This window comes from Rhamphochromis sp. 'chilingali' (genome assembly GCF_963969265.1).
Source record: "Rhamphochromis sp. 'chilingali' genome assembly, chromosome: 16".
NCBI classification, from domain to species: Eukaryota; Metazoa; Chordata; class Actinopteri; order Cichliformes; family Cichlidae; genus Rhamphochromis; species Rhamphochromis sp. 'chilingali'.
Window position 1 is genome coordinate 5,477,556 of NC_137943.1, and position 17,168 is coordinate 5,494,723.

The 17,168-nt window shown below is 44.5% G+C and overlaps 1 protein-coding gene across 2 annotated transcripts in view; it reads left to right on the plus strand.

The window, feature by feature from the left end:
- Positions 1-11,471, plus strand: part of chd7 (chromodomain helicase DNA binding protein 7) — a 73,303-nt gene extending 61,832 nt beyond the window's left edge. Inside the window, exons 28-42 of one of the 2 annotated variants that reach the window (XM_080906935.1) lie at positions 333-462; positions 732-847; positions 2,565-2,765; positions 2,877-2,967; positions 3,076-3,284; positions 3,376-4,359; positions 4,719-4,885; positions 5,853-6,107; positions 6,281-6,451; positions 6,830-7,063; positions 7,163-7,378; positions 7,524-7,664; positions 7,770-7,874; positions 7,958-8,138; positions 8,240-11,471. In XM_080906935.1, coding sequence (XP_080763061.1) covers positions 333-462; positions 732-847; positions 2,565-2,765; positions 2,877-2,967; positions 3,076-3,284; positions 3,376-4,359; positions 4,719-4,885; positions 5,853-6,107; positions 6,281-6,451; positions 6,830-7,063; positions 7,163-7,378; positions 7,524-7,664; positions 7,770-7,874; positions 7,958-8,138; positions 8,240-9,300 — 4,262 coding nt within the window. In that variant the 3' untranslated portion in view covers positions 9,301-11,471. Of the gene's footprint in view, positions 1-332; positions 463-731; positions 848-2,564; positions 2,968-3,075; positions 3,285-3,375; positions 4,360-4,718; positions 4,886-5,852; positions 6,108-6,280; positions 6,452-6,829; positions 7,064-7,162; positions 7,379-7,523; positions 7,665-7,769; positions 7,875-7,957; positions 8,139-8,239 lie in introns of both variants that reach the window. The other variant, XM_080906934.1, reaches the window with a different exon arrangement.
- The last annotated feature ends 5,697 nt before the right edge of the window (positions 11,472-17,168 follow it).

Here is a 17,168-nt window from a genome sequence, read left to right on the forward strand (position 1 = left end):
TACGCACTCAGAAACATGCACACACGGACACACAGACTGTCTTGTCAGCAGCTGGCTCCTGGGGTCTGCCCTTCTGCTGCTGTTTTTGTCTATTCCTTCATTTAATATGAAGTGTGTGTGGGGGGCATTCTGCCTGTTTAGTATTGAGCTAGAAAGCACAACTTCTCTCTCACCCACCCTTGTAGGAGTTTGCCCGTAGCTGGGTGTGTCTTGAAGGGAAAACCTTTTAGTTATTCTTTTCCAGTTTTGACTATTCTAATCTCTATCCTCCCACACCTGCAGGCGTCGATTTCTGGTGTCTGTATTTCTCATGCCTTTCTCTTCCTCTTCAGGCTATGAGAAGTACAACTCAATGCGTGCTGACCCCGCCCTGTGTTTCTTGGAGCGAGTGGGCATGCCAGACGCCAAAGCCATTGCTGCTGAGCAGAGGGGCTCTGACATGATGGCAGATGGTGTTGAGGGGTAAGAAAGCAGGCTTCACTGACCAGCAGCTCTTTACTCTCCTGTCCTTGTAGTATTGTCTGTTTTAGTCCCCATCTCTGTGTTTCATTAGTCACATTGTAATGCCCTTTGAAGTTTGTCCAATTTCCCACTCTGTTGTAACACTTAAGCTTCTTCAAGTGGTGCTCAGAACTCCTGCACGGCCTGGAATGATCTGATTTAAAGTGACAAAGGAATGAATCTGTCTTCCAGAAGGTGAATTTCTAAGTTTTCCCTGTGACTTTCAACAGTGAGGATGAGGATCCCGAATACAAGCCACTGCGGATGCCCTTTAAAGACGACATGGATGACTTCACCAACTCTCCACTTGATGACAAAGATGAGGGTGTAGAGGGAGAGAATGAAGGTAAACTCCATACAGACAAAGAGGGGAAGGGGTGAAAGGTGGCTTTAACGCACCTACTGATTAATTTAGTAGGTTCCCATCAGTTTATCGCAGGGGTGATTCTAGGATCAGAGCTTTGGGGGTGCTGAGCACCCAGAGAGCTGCCCATCCAGGCAAGGTAAACTTTACTCGTCACAATGAGACTTCTTCCCCATCTCTGTCAGTCCCTGCATCCTTAAATGTCTCCAGTTGTCCCGAGTTCCCTCTGACTGTCTCCTTGATGCATTTAAACCCCTGTTCCTCCCTGTTCTCATCGTCTGTTGTCTTCATCTCCATTATCAGTCATCATCATTTTACCCTCTAGTTAGTACCTTGGGTTCAATATCGGCACATATGACAAAATAACCAGTTTCTCTCATTACATTTCAAACAGGACAGTGGTAACAACAGCAGGCTACGGACAATGTTAAGTTTTAGATTTTAAATAGGCTGTATACATTTCAATGGGAGCAACAGGACGGTCAAATGTCGCTGATTTTACTACAGAGCAGGACGAATTGTAGAGTAGCAAACATAGTCGGGAAACACGTTTTCAACACAGCAGGTTACCTGGTGTAATGTTTTTCAGCTAAAAAGAAACATGGTCTGACTCCTACCTAACTATATAAAGAGTAACTGAAGGTTAAATGCAGCTAATATGTCCTGTTTTAAGGCAGGCACGTACACCTCCGCTCCGCTGCGTCTCAGCCACTATCGCTCTGGCAGCAACAGCGCTAGAGCCAGAGCAGGGGAGAGGCAAGCTGGAACAAACTATTTTGGGAGGGAGGAGGGGTTATCTATACTTTTGTTGTTAAAATGTTCCATCTCAATTCAGTACTGTATGCTTTTTTATACTTTTAGTAGTATGTCCCAAAAACGGCAAATATTGTCAAAAAAAGTAAGAACTCTTTGGGGGTGCTTTGATTCATTTTGCTGAAGCACCCCCAAAAATGGGCTAAAATCGCTCCTGGTTTATCGTAAGATCAGTTGACTTAAACCCTGTGGATCGTTTAATGGCGTTAATCTTCTTCCTCTTACCTTTTCACACATAAAAGCAGGTTGAAAAACCTAAAAAAATGCTTCTTTTTTTCTAATGAATTAATGTCCAGAAAGATCGGAGGCGAGCAAAAATTGTTACTGTCCAAAAGTAGTTTTTGACAAAGTGCTGACTGACTGAAACCATTTGTCATGTGGTTTAATTACAAAAAATGAATTTTCAAATGAAGCCGTATTTTATTGGAATAATCTATATTATTGTAGGGTTTTCACCTTACAGTCTAAAGTGCCTCGAGGGAACTGTTGGTGCTATTTAAATAAAACTGAACTGACTTGAATTCTCATGTGTCTTATGAGCGTTGAAGCACCACCTCAATTCATCCTCTGTGTTTTAATTCCCCCTCATTTAACTCGACTTCATTCTGATTTGCTGCCTCTCCGGAGTAAAACGTTGCTGATATCACACATCCAAAAGTAGAAAAAAAAACGAGTGCATAGCAGACTGAAGCCTGAGCTTTTGGCTCACAGGGATTACTTGTACAAACTTTAACCATGTTCATTGAGACAGAATATTTATGACTGCAAAAAAAAGATATAAAGCACAGTGAGCTGCCATTACTGACTATTTATGGTACGCTTTGCCAGAAGCAGCACAGTATAGAACAACTATTCAGACGCTGAGATCATTTCTTCTCTCCGGTAGCAAAATCAGATGAAAACAGTCAGAGGGCTCCTGCTTCCAATGAGCGCCTCTACTGGCCAGCAGCCTCAGCTCTGACAGCTCGTCTGCGCCGCCTCATCACCGCCTACCAGCGCTCCAACCGGAGAGAGCAGCTTCGCCAGGAGGCACTCAACCGACCTGATGGCCGGCGACGAAGACGCAGGGAGTTCCTGCCTTCAGTTGGTATGGTTACTGAAACGGGAGGAGCAGCACCTTACATCCAAGATGGCGCAGGGATGTTCATGGCAGAAGGAAGCCCATATTTGGCTAAAGGAAGTGCTTATTTTGTCAAAGGTGGACATTTTATGCCAGAGGCATCTCCAGTGTTGAACGCCAGCTCCCTGGTGTCTGAAGGAGCAATGTACTACAAGGAAAGAAGACAGAGGTAGCGTTTCATTTATTAGCAAGTTATTTATTGAATGCTTCTATGTTTAAAGAGACAGTGACTCCCTAACAACAGCCCCCAGTAATTTTCTTTACATTTCTTTTTCAGATGGACGCGTCGTGAAGAGGCCGACTTCTATCGCGTTGTTTCAACCTTTGGAGTCGTTTTTGATACCAAACGTCAGAAATTTGATTGGACGCAGTTCAGAGCCTTTGCTCGACTGGACAAGAAAACAGACGAGAGTTTGGAGAAGTACTACTATTCATTCATCGCCATGTGTAAACGGGTCTGCAGAATGCAAGTCAAGACTGAAACAGGTAAGGTGGACTTATGGACACGTTTCTTGAGATTGTTTAAACTTGAGTGATGTTTATTTTCCTAATTCTTGTTTGCCTTATTTGTCGTCAGAACTTCCAGACCCGACTCTGATCATTGACCCCATAACAGAGGAGCGTGCCTCTCGGACCCTCTACCGCATCGAGCTTCTCCGCCGCATCCGAGAGCAGGTCCTCCCTCACCCTCAGCTCTCTGAACGCCTCAAGCTCTGTCAGCCTTCCCCAGACCTTCCAGAGTGGTGGGAGTGTGGCCGCCACGACCGGGACCTCCTCCTGGGTGCTTCGAAACATGGTGTGAGCCGCACAGATTATCACATCTTGAACGACCCAACCTTGGCCTTCCTGGAGGCCCACCAACGCTTTACCAGCCAGCGAGGAGCCAACGTTAGCATAGGAGCCTCATTAGAGATCACCAAAGCTGGGATGGGAGGGGCAGAAAGTACCTCTGCTCCGCTCCTAACCCCTGCGGAACTGGCAAGTGCCACAGCTGCTGCCAAAATTGCTGTCAATGCAACAAAAGAGGAGGAGGTGGAAGAGAAGGCTGTAAAGATGGAGGACGAGAAAGCAGAAATGGTGGTCGAAATGGAGGAAGGGGATGCCAACAACATTCCGTGTGCTAAAATTGAAACTCCCGATGAACAGAAGGAACATGAGGGAGAGATCAGAGAAGATAAAGATGAGACCGCTGCATCACAAAGTAAGGAGATCAAGAAAGAAGAAGAGGTCCAGCCAAAGGCAGAAAACGAAGAGGAAGAAGTGCACAAAGAAGAGCAAAGTGGTGAAGAAGAGAAGCTAACCAATGACCAGGACAAAGACCTGACAGAAGAGAAAAACGGCACACTCGGTGACCAGAAGGACACACTCGCTGAACTCCAACACTCCTCTCCTAAAGTGCAACCAGCTCAAAAGACTGCAGAGGAGGAAGATGGAGAAGAAAAGGAGAACCCAGAGTCTCCTAAATCTCCAAAGTCTGCTGACACAGAGAAAAGCCCAGAGGAGGAAGAGGAGGAGAGGCTAGATGAAGATGACAAATCGGAGAAGTCTTCTCAGGCTGAAGGTATGAGTGAAGGCCGAGTTAGTGATCTGAGCAGGGATAATGTTGAACCATGAGTTCTTCGCCTCATCTCTGATAAAACAAATCTAACTGTAGCTTGCACAAATTTCTCTCATTTCACTTTTGTGTGTTATGACCCTTTTGCTACTGACTTTATTTGCCCTGGTTGTCAGTCACTGTTATTGCTGGGCCTACACTCGGTCACAGGCTCATTAAAACCCTGACGAGTCATGAGGGGAAACACCAGAAATAGGCCCGAGTTCCAGGGGCGAGAGGAAAAAATGAGTTTAGCTCCCTCGATAACAATTCAGAATGTCTTTTTAATTAAGGCTTGTAGCATGACTTTCCTTCTCTCGACACAGTGAGTGCTGCGTCAGAGCAGAAGAACTTTGACGAGGAGAGCATCGCATCTCTGAGCACCTCGGCCCGGGATGAAACCAGAGACGGCTTCTGCCCCGACGACCTGCCTGAAACCTCTGCATTGCAGGCTTTACAGGACCGAGCCTTTGGCTTCTCATTCTGGCCTAAGGTGAGTCTCAAATACTAGCCAGCGGATACAAACAACGGAGGCTGGAATTACAATATAGTAATTTCTCACATGTTAAAGTGAACAGATTATTCGACTACAGCAGCTTTTCCTGACTCACATTTTACGATCCAGTTTAACTTTCTGCTCCAAGTTTTTAAAGCAGACCCTTTTCTGATTGGCCACTCCTTGGCATATTAGGCATATCTATACCCATGACGTCACATACCCAGTCTCCTTTAATTTCAGGAATTTCGATTTCTAAAGCAGTAATTCTGTCAGCACATGAATCACATCATGCACACAACACAGTAGCTCTGCTTTCTTTCTTTGCTTGGCTTGGCTGTTCCTATGCAGTCACAGTACTTAAACTCAACCCTTTGTATAAACATTCCACATTAAGTCTGAACTGTTAAGATTTGTCAAAAAAATTTTTTAATGTGCCCCCTCTTTTTTTTTTTCTTTTTCTATTTATATATATATTACTTTTTTTTTTCATCATTAATCTTCCCATAATGAACTGAACTGTCCTCCAACTGAAACTGGACCTTGTAAAAACCTACAACTTAAAGTTTGAGGAATTCTTTATGCTATGTACTGATAGTTTTTAGGCCAAGAAATAATCAGAACCAGCCCTACATGAACTGCTTACCAGAAGGAGGATTATGCCTTTTGATCTACTGCAAGGCTTTTAATATGAAACATCTGTGCGGGAAGTGTTTACTTGACAGTAGCTCAGCAGCAATTGTAAAAACAGCGAGTGATTGGAAAGAATTACAGAAGAGAGAGAGTTTTCTGTTAGATTGATTTTTCCCCAAAATGTGCTGAAATATACTTTAGAAAACTGAAACATAGTCTGATTCTCAAGCAAAACCGTGGTTCTGAGAGATTTACAGTACGCAGGAAATGAAGCTGACAAAGGAACTGACAGAATGATCCATCACCTCACCCGGTTCTCTCTTCCACTCAGGATCGAGTGATGATCAACAGGATGGATAACATCTGCGAGGCCGTCCTGAAGGGCAAGTGGCCTGTCAACAGACGCCACGTATTCGACTTCCCTGGCAACCTCCTGCCAGGGCACGGCTCCTCAGCAACAACAGCGGCTGCAGCCATGGCGACCGAGAGCCCGCTCCAGAGGCGGAGCCTGGCTGAGCTGACAATGGCCGGCATCCATACACCATTTAGTGGGAGTGAAGATAAAACACTATCACCTCAGGTTCATGTGAGTGTTTGCACACATGTACACTAAACAAGTTCAACAAATGACGTTACCCATTAATAGTATTCTCAGTTTACCATCATCATGTTTTTGGAAATGACGACACTGTGCCGAGCTCATATGTGAAATGCAGTTTTGGAACAGAAGGAGGACTGAGTGCTGACCTATTATTGCAGGAGGAGACTCTGAGCCTGACGGTGCCTCGACAGAGAAGGAGGAGGAGGAAAAAGATTGAGATTGAGGCAGAGAGGGCAGCCAAGAGACGTAACCTGATGGAAATGGTGGCACAGCTGAGAGAGAGCCATGCTGCTGCCGAGTCCCAGAGCCAGGCTATAGACCTCACCAAGGTGCTCACTAACACGTTCAGTCTAGTTACTAGCTCTTAACGATTGAGTCTTACTGTTGTTAAACTAAATCACTTCAGTTTTGGCGGGCTACACAGTTGAGCTCAGTCAGCAGTCTTAGCACATCAGCTTGTCTCAGTTCCAGCCTACATCAGCTGATGAAGTCAGCAGCATTTCCTCTAATGTGTATGATGTTACACGCCTGCTGTATTTGGCCTCTTTAGCTTTTGTGTGCTACTACAGAGCCATAAAAATTACTTCAGAAGGAATGCCAGTCCTATTTTAACTGAACTGGTCCTGACAGAATTACAGATTTTGTATTAATGTTTAAAGTGTAAAAGTTGATGCATTACAACTGATCTGATCTGATCTGATCTTCAGGGTATGCCCCATCACCACAAGGCCTCTCCCTCACTGACCAGCTTCTCCAGTGCCCTGGTGACAAACTCCTCCCTCAAGGCGCAGATGGATTTGCTTCAGCAAGGCCCAGCGACTGGACACAGAGCCAACGGTTCGCTGGAGGCTGACCTGCCTGTCATTAAGAGGAGGCGTGGCCGCAGGAAAAATGTGGAGGGTTTGGAGCTGCTGTTCATGGGCAACAGACGAACAGAAGGGGTATGTAGGAGGGCAAATGTGGTCATTTGTGTCATGCACACAGATGTGATCCTTGTACAGATTGTCAAGGTAATCTTTCCTTCTGCGTCATTTTTTCAGGATCATGCAGATGGGCCAAAGGTCTCAGGTGTGGAGGGGCTTCAGGATGCTTCACGTGTCCACAAACCCCGCAATGTCTCTGAGCAGAGCCCCAGTGCAAGATCTCTCGCCTCAGGCAATCTGGAGGAAGAAGAGACGGCGGTTTCCAACAAAGAGCTCGGCGAATGGCTGAGGCAGCACCCAACGTACACCATGGATATGCCTGGCTTCACACCAGTAAGTCCTCTTGTTTTTTCTGCATTTTTATTTGATAATTACTGTGGATTAAAGCTCAAGCGAGATTATCACTTGATGGATGTTGTGCTGCGACTTGTGGACGCGTTTCTTAAATGTGCCCTGTGTTGTTTTCTTTGTGTTACAGAAGAATGAGGACTTGCTGCTGTCTCCGTTCTCTAAGCCTAAGCAGAAGCGCCATCGTTGTCGAAACCCCAACAAGATAGACATCAACACACTGACGGGGGATGAGAGAGTGCCTGTGGTCAACAGAAGGAATGGACGCAAGGTAAGCTAACACTGCCGCACTATCACTGCCTCTCCAAGATCGTCTCTTTGTTTCAGAAAAATGACATTTTCAACACCAACCTCACTTCATTTTCCTGTTTTCTAGATGGGCGGAGCCATGGCTCCTCCAATGAAAGAGCTTCCCAGGTGGTTGCTGGAGAACCCAGAGTTTTCGATTGCTCCTGATTGGACAGATATTGTCAAACAGTCGGTGAGTAACGAAGGCACAACCTACACTTGGTGATAATGTAGTTAACTGAAGTTTTTACTTTAAAAAAATCCCTGTCTACACAGGGTTTCCTCCCTGAAGCGATGTTTGACCGCCTTCTGACCGGCCCTGTAGTCAGAGAGGAGGGCGTCCGCCGTCGGGGGCGTCGCCCCAAATCTGAGATCGCCAAGGCAGCTGCTGCTGCGCAGGCAGCTGCTGCAGCTCAGGCTGCACAGGCTTCACTGGCCACGGCTGCTTCATCAGCAGGTACGAACCAACCAACCGTCTGGCATGTGGATCAGGCAGGAGTGTGTCTCAGTAGACTGTGTGTTTGAACCCTCACTTACTGTATGTGTCTGTGTCTGCAGGAGGCATCAACCCTTTGCTGTTGAACAGTCTGTTTGGAGGGATGGACCTGTCTTCTCTCCAGAGCCTTCAGTCTCTCCAGTTGGCTGCAGGTCTGATGGCCTTCCCTCCTCCCACAGACCCCAAACAGGCCGCTGCCAATGCCGCCGCCGCTTCCATGCTGCCTCTCATGCTGCCCGGCATGGGAGGCCTTCCCAACATGGCCACCGCCCTACCCAACATGTTCAGCCTCGGCGGGCTCTTTGGTGGTAACCTGGCAACAGCCACAGCCGCTGCCCCAGCTCCACCCAACTCCACAGCCACCACCACAGCAGGCAAAACGAACGGAACAGCCGAAGGAGAGGGAGGAGACTGTGGCGAAACGGCAACAACAAAGAGGAAGAGGGAGGGAGAGGAGAGAGACGAAGCAGAAAACCGCAATGAGGCGGGAGAGGACGAGGAGGCAGCTGAGGGAAACGATGAAGGAGTGAAGAAGGCAAAGAGGAAGAAGATGGAGAAAGAGGATGGGGCAGAGAAAACTGAGGCATCCCTCAGCGAAGACGCCGTGGCGCCTCAGATCCCAGCTGCCGATTCGTCAGCAGAGGCAACCATCAACGGTGACGCTGCCACCCTGCTGGCTGCGGCTGGCATGTCTGCTAACACCCTGGCATTCAACCCCTTTCTTCTCTCCACCATGGCCCCTGGTCTCCTCTACCCGTCTATGTTCCTACCTCCAGGCCTTGGAGGGCTCAGCCTACCGGGCTTCCCCACCGCCTCCAACCTTGCTGAACTACAGAATGCAATGGCTGGAGCGCTGGGGGGCAGTGCTGGGACTCCAAATGTCCTAAGAGACCAAGAGAAGGAGGACAAGAAGGCAGATCTGAAAGCGGCAGCAGAAGAGGAGGAAGAAGAGGAAGAGGATGAAGAGGGAGGAGGAGAGAGTGACTTAGCTGAGGAGAAGGAGGGGGAGATGAGAAGTGAGGCTGATTATTCAGCTTTAGAGGATGGAGGGATGGGCGAGGAGGAGGAAGAGGCGGCGGCAGAGGAAGCAGCAGCATCTTCACAGAAGGACAAGAGTGACTGAACTAAAATACAAAACTGACTGGCCTTGGACATTTCTTCACCTCCTCCACCCACCACGTTTACACGCCTCCACCAGAAATATCCAAACTATTATAAATTCTTTTTTTTTTTTCTTTGCATTGTTGTTGATGATTTACTTTCACTTTGTTGTTTTTTTGGCCAGTTATATTTCCTATGCGTCAGAGAGAACGAGGTTTGTGCGTGTTAAGTTAAATCTTTCTGATCGATAGTGTAGTCAGGGAAAATCCTCACAGCCGCTCGCCGAGTGCTCGGCTGCTCTTCAAAGACTTTCTTTTTGTCTGGTTGGCCTGTGTGCGCACACTGTGAACGGTGCACCCACGCTTCCCTCCCACAATCCCTCAAACAAGACTTCACAAGGGTTCCAGTAGTACTACTATTATTATTATTATTATTATTATTATTATTGTTATTATTATTATTGCTGCTTTCAGCTCTCAAATGTCTTTTTTTCTTTGCCTCCTCCTTTTTTCCTTTGTTTTTTCGTCTGGACTGTTTTGTTGTTGTCGGCAGCATCTCATCAAAACGAGAAGCATCCCCTGCCAACACTTTTTCCAGCGTTTAAGGGGTGTACTGCGAAGTTGGAAGAGCCTAAAGCCAGAAACTACACTGTTTTAGGAAGTCTGACACAGAATATTCAGTCAGTGAGATTCTTTTAATTATTTTGCATTGGTGTCAAAACCTTAATGCAGATTTATCATGTTTAAATTGATTGGTTTGAGGTTTATCATCTCTAATGTGTAGCCATCACCTGAGTGGTAGAATAACTACTTAACTGACTGTACATTAAGACGGATCACATTTTTGATCACTCACACAGCCTTAAGCAGAAAGGGTCATGGAAGAGTTGAACCGTCTCATTCAGGGTTTGAGGTTGCTTTGCAGTGCACCCCCGTGAGCTCAAAAGAAAAGGAAAACAGCATTACAGCTAACCCGACTGTCTGTCTGACAAAGCTGCTGCAAAAGGAATTGTGGGTAATGGAGTTGAGCTGTTCTGAGTAAGAACAGATTTTAAGTTCTCACATATCAGACCAGGTAGATGTGGAGGAGGAAACAAAACCAGACTGGCCTAAAGGAAGAAGAAGGAAAAAAGAAAAAAGCTCAGTCTCACACACTGACTTCCACAACACACACATCCAACACGTACTTGATCATTAGCTGCACACGCTCTTTCAGGTGTCCACCACTACACACTCACACACACTCACACTAACCCCTTTCTCTGTCATGTGACTGTTTCTGGGAGGACTGTTTCTCTTTGAGTGTACGTGTGTGTGCTTGTGTGCACGCTGAACCAATACTGTTAAACCCAGTCCCACACTGAATACCAGTCTCCGGTCTTTCCATTGCCACATCTCAAAACCTTCCTCCCGCTTCAAGGCGCCTGGTTTTGGCTCAGGGGGTGACGAGCGGGCTGGGTCTGACACCAATCAGGTTTTCTGATTGGTCCACTTCGAGCTGCTTAATCCAGGCGTCCTCATTTGGGAGGCTTCTGTAAATGGATTTTAGAGAAGTGGTCTACAACGGGATGCGATGCTTCAGGTTTATTCTTTAAAGGGGGGCAGCATGTTATAAATGCTTTGTTTTTGTTCTCTTCACCTCCTCCCAGTAGTTCCAGGCCAAGTGCTGCTCCCTGGCGACCTTCACTTTAAAGACTGTTGCTTTAGTCACACACTGACACCAGGCCTGGCCAACGCAGGACTGAGACACATTTTTCAGCAGAGTTGGAAAATTGCATTTTCTATATGAAGTTCAACTCTTCTCACTGAGTATGTTTGAAATACTTGAAAAAGCGCAAGCGGTGCTTGATTTTCCGTTCCCCCCCTGAGGCCAGTTCAAGTGTCTGATATGAATCAAGTGCTGCGAGTGGTTCAGATATTTGAGAGTACATTCAAAGACACACACTGTGGCCAGGTCTTGTTTTTTTTTTTTTTTTTCTTTCATTATTAAACATTTGCTCTCACAGCCAGCCCAGCAGATGCAGAGAGAGGGAAGTGGGTTAGAGGTGAGGGGAACACCTTCCCCATCAAAGATCCCCGTTCTCCTCTCTAACGCTGAGACAGCAATAACCAAGGCAGCTTTTGAATGTTCCAGCATCACTCTCCCAACACACACACACACACACACACACACACACACACACACTATAAATAACCACAAGTGTCGTATGAATAGAAAAACAAAACTAAAACTGTAAATGATGACAAATAAGTACTGCAATCAATTTTGTCTCACGCTGTTCCTGTTGATGCACTGGTGTTAAAGAGTTAAAATAATCAGGTACCTTTATTACTTAGCTACTTTTCTTGAAAAAAGGACTTTTTGTTACTTTTAGCCAGCAAGCTGAAGAGCATTACCTCAATTCTTATCTAGCCTTGAAGTTTACAGACATACCATGTAAATGTTTTTTCCTCTTTTTTTTTTTTTTTTTAATGTTTTTTTTTTTTTTTTTGGTGTGTGTCTTTTGTTTTTTGTTTTTATTTCTTTTGTTTTTTGAGACATCATGTATGATGAATTGTAGCTATGATGCTTTTAATAAAAGTGAATCATGATATTCGCCTAGGAAACCAATCCTCAGCCTGTGTCTCATCATTTGCCTCCCTGCACTTGAATAAATGTTCAGGGTTTTTTTTTTGTTTGTTTCTTTTCTTTTTCTTTTTTTTGTCTTTTATAAGAGCTTGTGTGAAGAAACTAATCTCTGGGAGTCATTACAGGAAGTTTTGTTTTTCCTTTACAAATGTTAAAAGCTATAGTGTTGACCTTTGAGTAAAATTAAAGTTGGTACCAAAAAAGGGCCTCACTTATAAAAAGTTAGACATGTTTTTGTTTTTTGAGGACTTAAATGAAAGCTGAAGGGACCAAAATATAAGATTAAAGTTTGTGGGGTTTCTTGGTTTTTTAAATGGGACTCTTGTGAACACGCCACCAGACTGAGGACCTGTCCAGGGTGTGCCTGGCCCGACAGCTGGTGTAGGCTCCAGTCCAGTGACCACGGATTGGTTAAATGTAAGAAGATGGATGTGAAAGCCACTATAGTAGACTCACAGAAAATTAGCGCTTTAATAAAAGTCCTGATTTCTAGCACATAAAGTTGAATCTAAAGTAGAATTCCCTTTGCAAAACTGATTGATGCTACTGAGATCATCATCCATCCAGCTGCAGCCTTTGGCCTTTTTTGTCAAACTAAGGCCCGGTGAGCAATTCTCTCATTTTGATCTCATCTCACCATAATTTTATCATCTGCTCAACTCTAACCGTTGCAGCTGATGCTAATTCTCTGACCAGCAGACTGCTTGGATATTAGATGAAATATACGTACAGTACCATGAGTGTGAATACAGTTTGTACAGTGTGTCACTAAAGCCTTAGAAACCTCTTAGTTGCCCCTAGAGGATCCAGCGGTCATTACACACGAGTGGAACAGATCAGAGAGGTCAGACCTTTGGTTGGATGAAGATGCTGGGATCATACAGGAGTGTGAGTGCAGAGTGTGACACCATAAATGAGGAAAATACTAAAAGTTTAACATTTCAGGTCAAGTGGAGGTGAAATAAAGGAACAGGAAACTCTAGCTGTGTGTCTGGGTGTGTGTACCACTCCGGCCAGGCATCAAAAATGGCCTCTCTCCCACTGGAGCTGCTGACAAAACACAAACCGACAGCAAGACCCAACTGTCTCCCTCTGTGCGTGTGTGTGTCTGTGTTTCAGTTAATGGACAATAACATGTAATGTTTTGGCTGTTCTTTTTCATGCTGTGAAATTAGGCATTTATTACTACACTGCATTTCAGTTCTCTCTTATGGTGATAGCACAGCTAAAGCACAATGTGTTTAATAAAGTCAAATAAATGCTAATACGGTTAAAAGCTCTCCAGCCATCAGTTGCAGGTTTGCTTTAACCCTTTTCTACTAAATTTCCTACTAAATTCAACTCGTATAAATGTACCGCAGTTTTTTGACAAAAGTAAAACCACTTATTAGTGGTATTGTACTATCCAGAGAGGGTAAACCATATGTTTTTGCTCTCGCCTAAATACAGAGATGAGAGGAGAAATAATGTCTGTCTCCTGAATCCAAACTGGGAGCTGGTTCCACAGAAGAGGAGCCTGAAAGCATCAACTACAGCTGCCTGTGTTGACACACCCGTTGATGAAAGCATCTTTAATTGAAAGCCTTAAAAAATCTAATTGGATTAGTTATTTAAAAAAACACACACACAACCAGTCATGAAAGCTAAACTATCCACAGCAGCTGTTCATACTATGCCGTAAATACACTATTTAATGCTGTTAAACTGGAGATTTTGACATGAGGGTCTGTGGGGATTGAATGGCTTTTGGAGCCAGCCTCAAGTGGCCACGAGTAGAAACTACAGTTTTTTCACTTTTCAGCCACTTGATTAAAATTTTAGCGACAATATGATTTTTGATGCGACCTTTACGGTAAACATCAGTACTTCCATACCAATATCTCAGAGTTAATACTGACATAATCAAAATCACTCATGCAATTCTTTAAAAAGTTGTCCAGACTGGATTGAATGAAAGTCAACAGGATATCATCACATTTTTAGTTAAGCAAACATAAGTGTGTAAGCGAGGGTGTGTTTACTCTAGCAGAGGGTAGAGAGAGGTGGGTCTCTCACTCGCTCTCCTCTCTCTCTGTGTGACAGACGTCTGGCTTAATCGCCTTGCAGGAGGAAGTGGGACGTGAAATCCACCAGCCGTCCCATGCCCCCTGCCCCTCTCACACACACACTGAATTACCAACTCAGCATGCAGTCTTGTCTTCTTTCCTCATTTCTCCTTCCAGGAAATCGGGGGGAAGTGTTTTATTTTCTGTCCACTTACTGAAGGTCATTGTTAAAATATGAAAATTATCAAGCAGGGTTTTAAGATAAAAATAAAGTCTTTTGATGCATGTGGCATGTACTCTACTGTATACATATATCACATTTCAAGCTTTGATGAAATAACTTTACTTGCTGCTTTCTGACTCTGCTTCTTTACATTATCAATAAACACAACAACTGAGGAAATCCCCACTTTAAGCAGTGATTTCAGAGGGATCTACAGCCTGAAGCAGCTCTGCTGTCATTGTGGCTCTGTCTCAATTTATATCACTTGTCATTGTCTTGCCAGGTTCTGCTCTGCCAGCAAATTTCCTGTGAATTTGCCCAGATTACCGAATATCCGTCTAACATACTGCGCAACATGCTAGTCATAATCCAGATATCAAATCAGGAGGGAAAAGCGAAACAAAAACAAGACAAAAAATGTTCTTTTCTTTTTTTTTATGTTAGGATGTAGGATCGAGGGTTGTTGGAGGGCGAGAGGTGATGTCCCCATATGTGGACGCCAGGTCCTAGGAGGTTAAGGTGAATGGCTGGTTTCTCTCCTGTCCACAAAATGCTTAACCAGAATGTAGGGAAAAATATATTTAATGCGCATGCAGTAGAATTTCAGCAACATCCACAATCACGTAAAGTCTGTGCTCGGACCGTTGTCGTGGTTGTAGCCGGGTATTGTGTACAGCAACCGTGGAGAATAAAAGATGAAGCTGAAAAGCATGAAAATGTGGACGGGTCTGCCATGTGATGATTACAGTCTGAGATTTTTTTCTTGTTCAGCTCTGTACAAGAAATGAATTTAGATTTTTGCATAAAATTGCAAAATCCACAAAAGCGAAGTGAGGACAAGTAGATGGTGTGCTTCCATTTCAGTTTTTCTCAAAGTGATGGAAGAGAAAAAAACAAGGAAACAAGCAAAAACTCAATAGAGACAATATTAATAGAGGCAAGGTGAGGTTTAAAATTGAACTCCACGTGCTTACCGTACTCAGTTAAAGGATGAATCCTTCGCTCTCCCCAACCGGTTGGGGAGCCTGGGGAGCCCTCCCTGAGCCTGGTTCTGACGGAGGTTTTTTCCTGTTAAAAGGGAGTTTTTCCTTCCCACTATCGCCAAAGTGCTTGCTCATAGGGGGTCATATGATTGTTGGGTTTTTCTCTGTATCTACTGTTGTAGGATCCACCTTACAACATAAAGCACCTTGAGGCGACTGTTGTTGTGATTTGGCGCTGTATAGATAAAACTGAGTTGAATTGAAAGTCAAAGCTCTTGTTTGCACAGCTGGCAACCCCAAAGCAATAATTTTAAAGAAAAAGTTCCTACTTTGTCCTTCTTCAGCTTAATACTTTCTATCACGTAGGACTTTCCTTTTTGTGTTGTGAAGCAGTGAAAACTAAAAACATTTTGAAATGTTAGAGAAGAAGCATTTCTGAAAAGCACGACACTCTGAAGATCCAGAAATGATCCAGTTTGATTCAGCTCTACAGATTCCATTTCTGTGAAGCCCACGATGCAAAACTAACTGACTATTCATTATCTAAGAGAAAAAAAGATCAAAGTTTGTCATTGGGGTATTGTGACCATTATATGCTGATTTTACACTTGAAAGTTTACCCGAAAAGATCCTTTTCGGGTAAACTTTTTTTTTTCCACTGAATTGTCAAAAAGGATATCAATAGATGTTCCTCTAAGTCAGACGCATTACTCTGACAGATTTTGCTGTTGAAACTGATACTGATGCTCAAAAATATAGAAAGAAATCACTGAATAAGATATTGTGTGTGAGGGGTATGGTGAGAACACTTCTCAGATTTGACTGATCTTACGGACTGACACTGTTTAATTTCCAATTTCAAAGAAGTGGGGGATAGTGAGCATTTAAAACCAGCATTGTCATCAATTTTATACTACTAAAAGTAAATAAAGTAAAAAAAAATCAGAACAAATACACTTGAGAAGCCACGGACTGGAAGCTTCCTGTCCTGGCCCTTTTATTTTTCTTACTCTTTCATGTGTGAGTGTGCCCTGTCCAGATGAATCTCTCTCCACTCGGCTGGATGTGTCACTTCCTGCTCTCTGCGGTTGTCATGGAGAGGCCAGGCCTCCAGCGATAAAGAGCCATCTGCCGTCAGCATGACCACCTACAGCCCAACCGCCATCACAGCAACCGTGATTGATAGCCCCCAGAGAGTGACAGAGTGAGTGGAGAGAGGATAAGATAAAAAGGGAGGAGAGAGAAGTGAGGAAGGCAGGGAGGAGGGGGAGAAAAGAAGTGGAAGACAGAGTGGGTGTGAGAGAGGAGGAGAGAGAAGAAAAAGAGGGAGAAGGAGGAGGATAGAGAAAGAGACAGGTCCAGATGTCCCCCTGTTTGCTCTGGGGTATTAAGTTTCTCTCTCTCTGTTTCCAAGGGAGACAAATGGCTGAAACGTGACATTGGGAGCCAGTGCATCAATTGCCCGTGCACACACACACACACACACACACACACACACACACACACACACACACACACACACAGATGACTGTATGTATCTTTGTGAGGACACTCATTGACATTATTCCTTTTTGCTGCTACTAACCCTAAAACCTAACCATGTGCACAGCCCTAACAATAACCTAATTCTAACCTTAGTCACCAAACCAAGTCTGAACCAAAATGTCCTTGCTCTGATGGTCGAAAACTCAAACTGGTCCTTGTGCAAACACACAGACATACACACATGCATGGAGAACAAAGGTGTGCATCGAACCTCACTTCCTCCTCGTGTCTGTGTCTGACATAATGACAGTTTTGTGCAACAAATATGTTTTTCTGAGTTCTAAAATGTTTCTGTCAAAAAATTAATGTTTCCCGATTGATCCATCCATTTTCTTCCACTTATGAAATTCAGAGTCGTGAGTTGGCTGGAGTCTATCCCAGTCAGAGGGGAAGAGAAAGGGTCCAGCTCGGACAAGTTGCCAGTCTATTGCTGGGATAACACAGGGACAACATTATTGATGCAGCA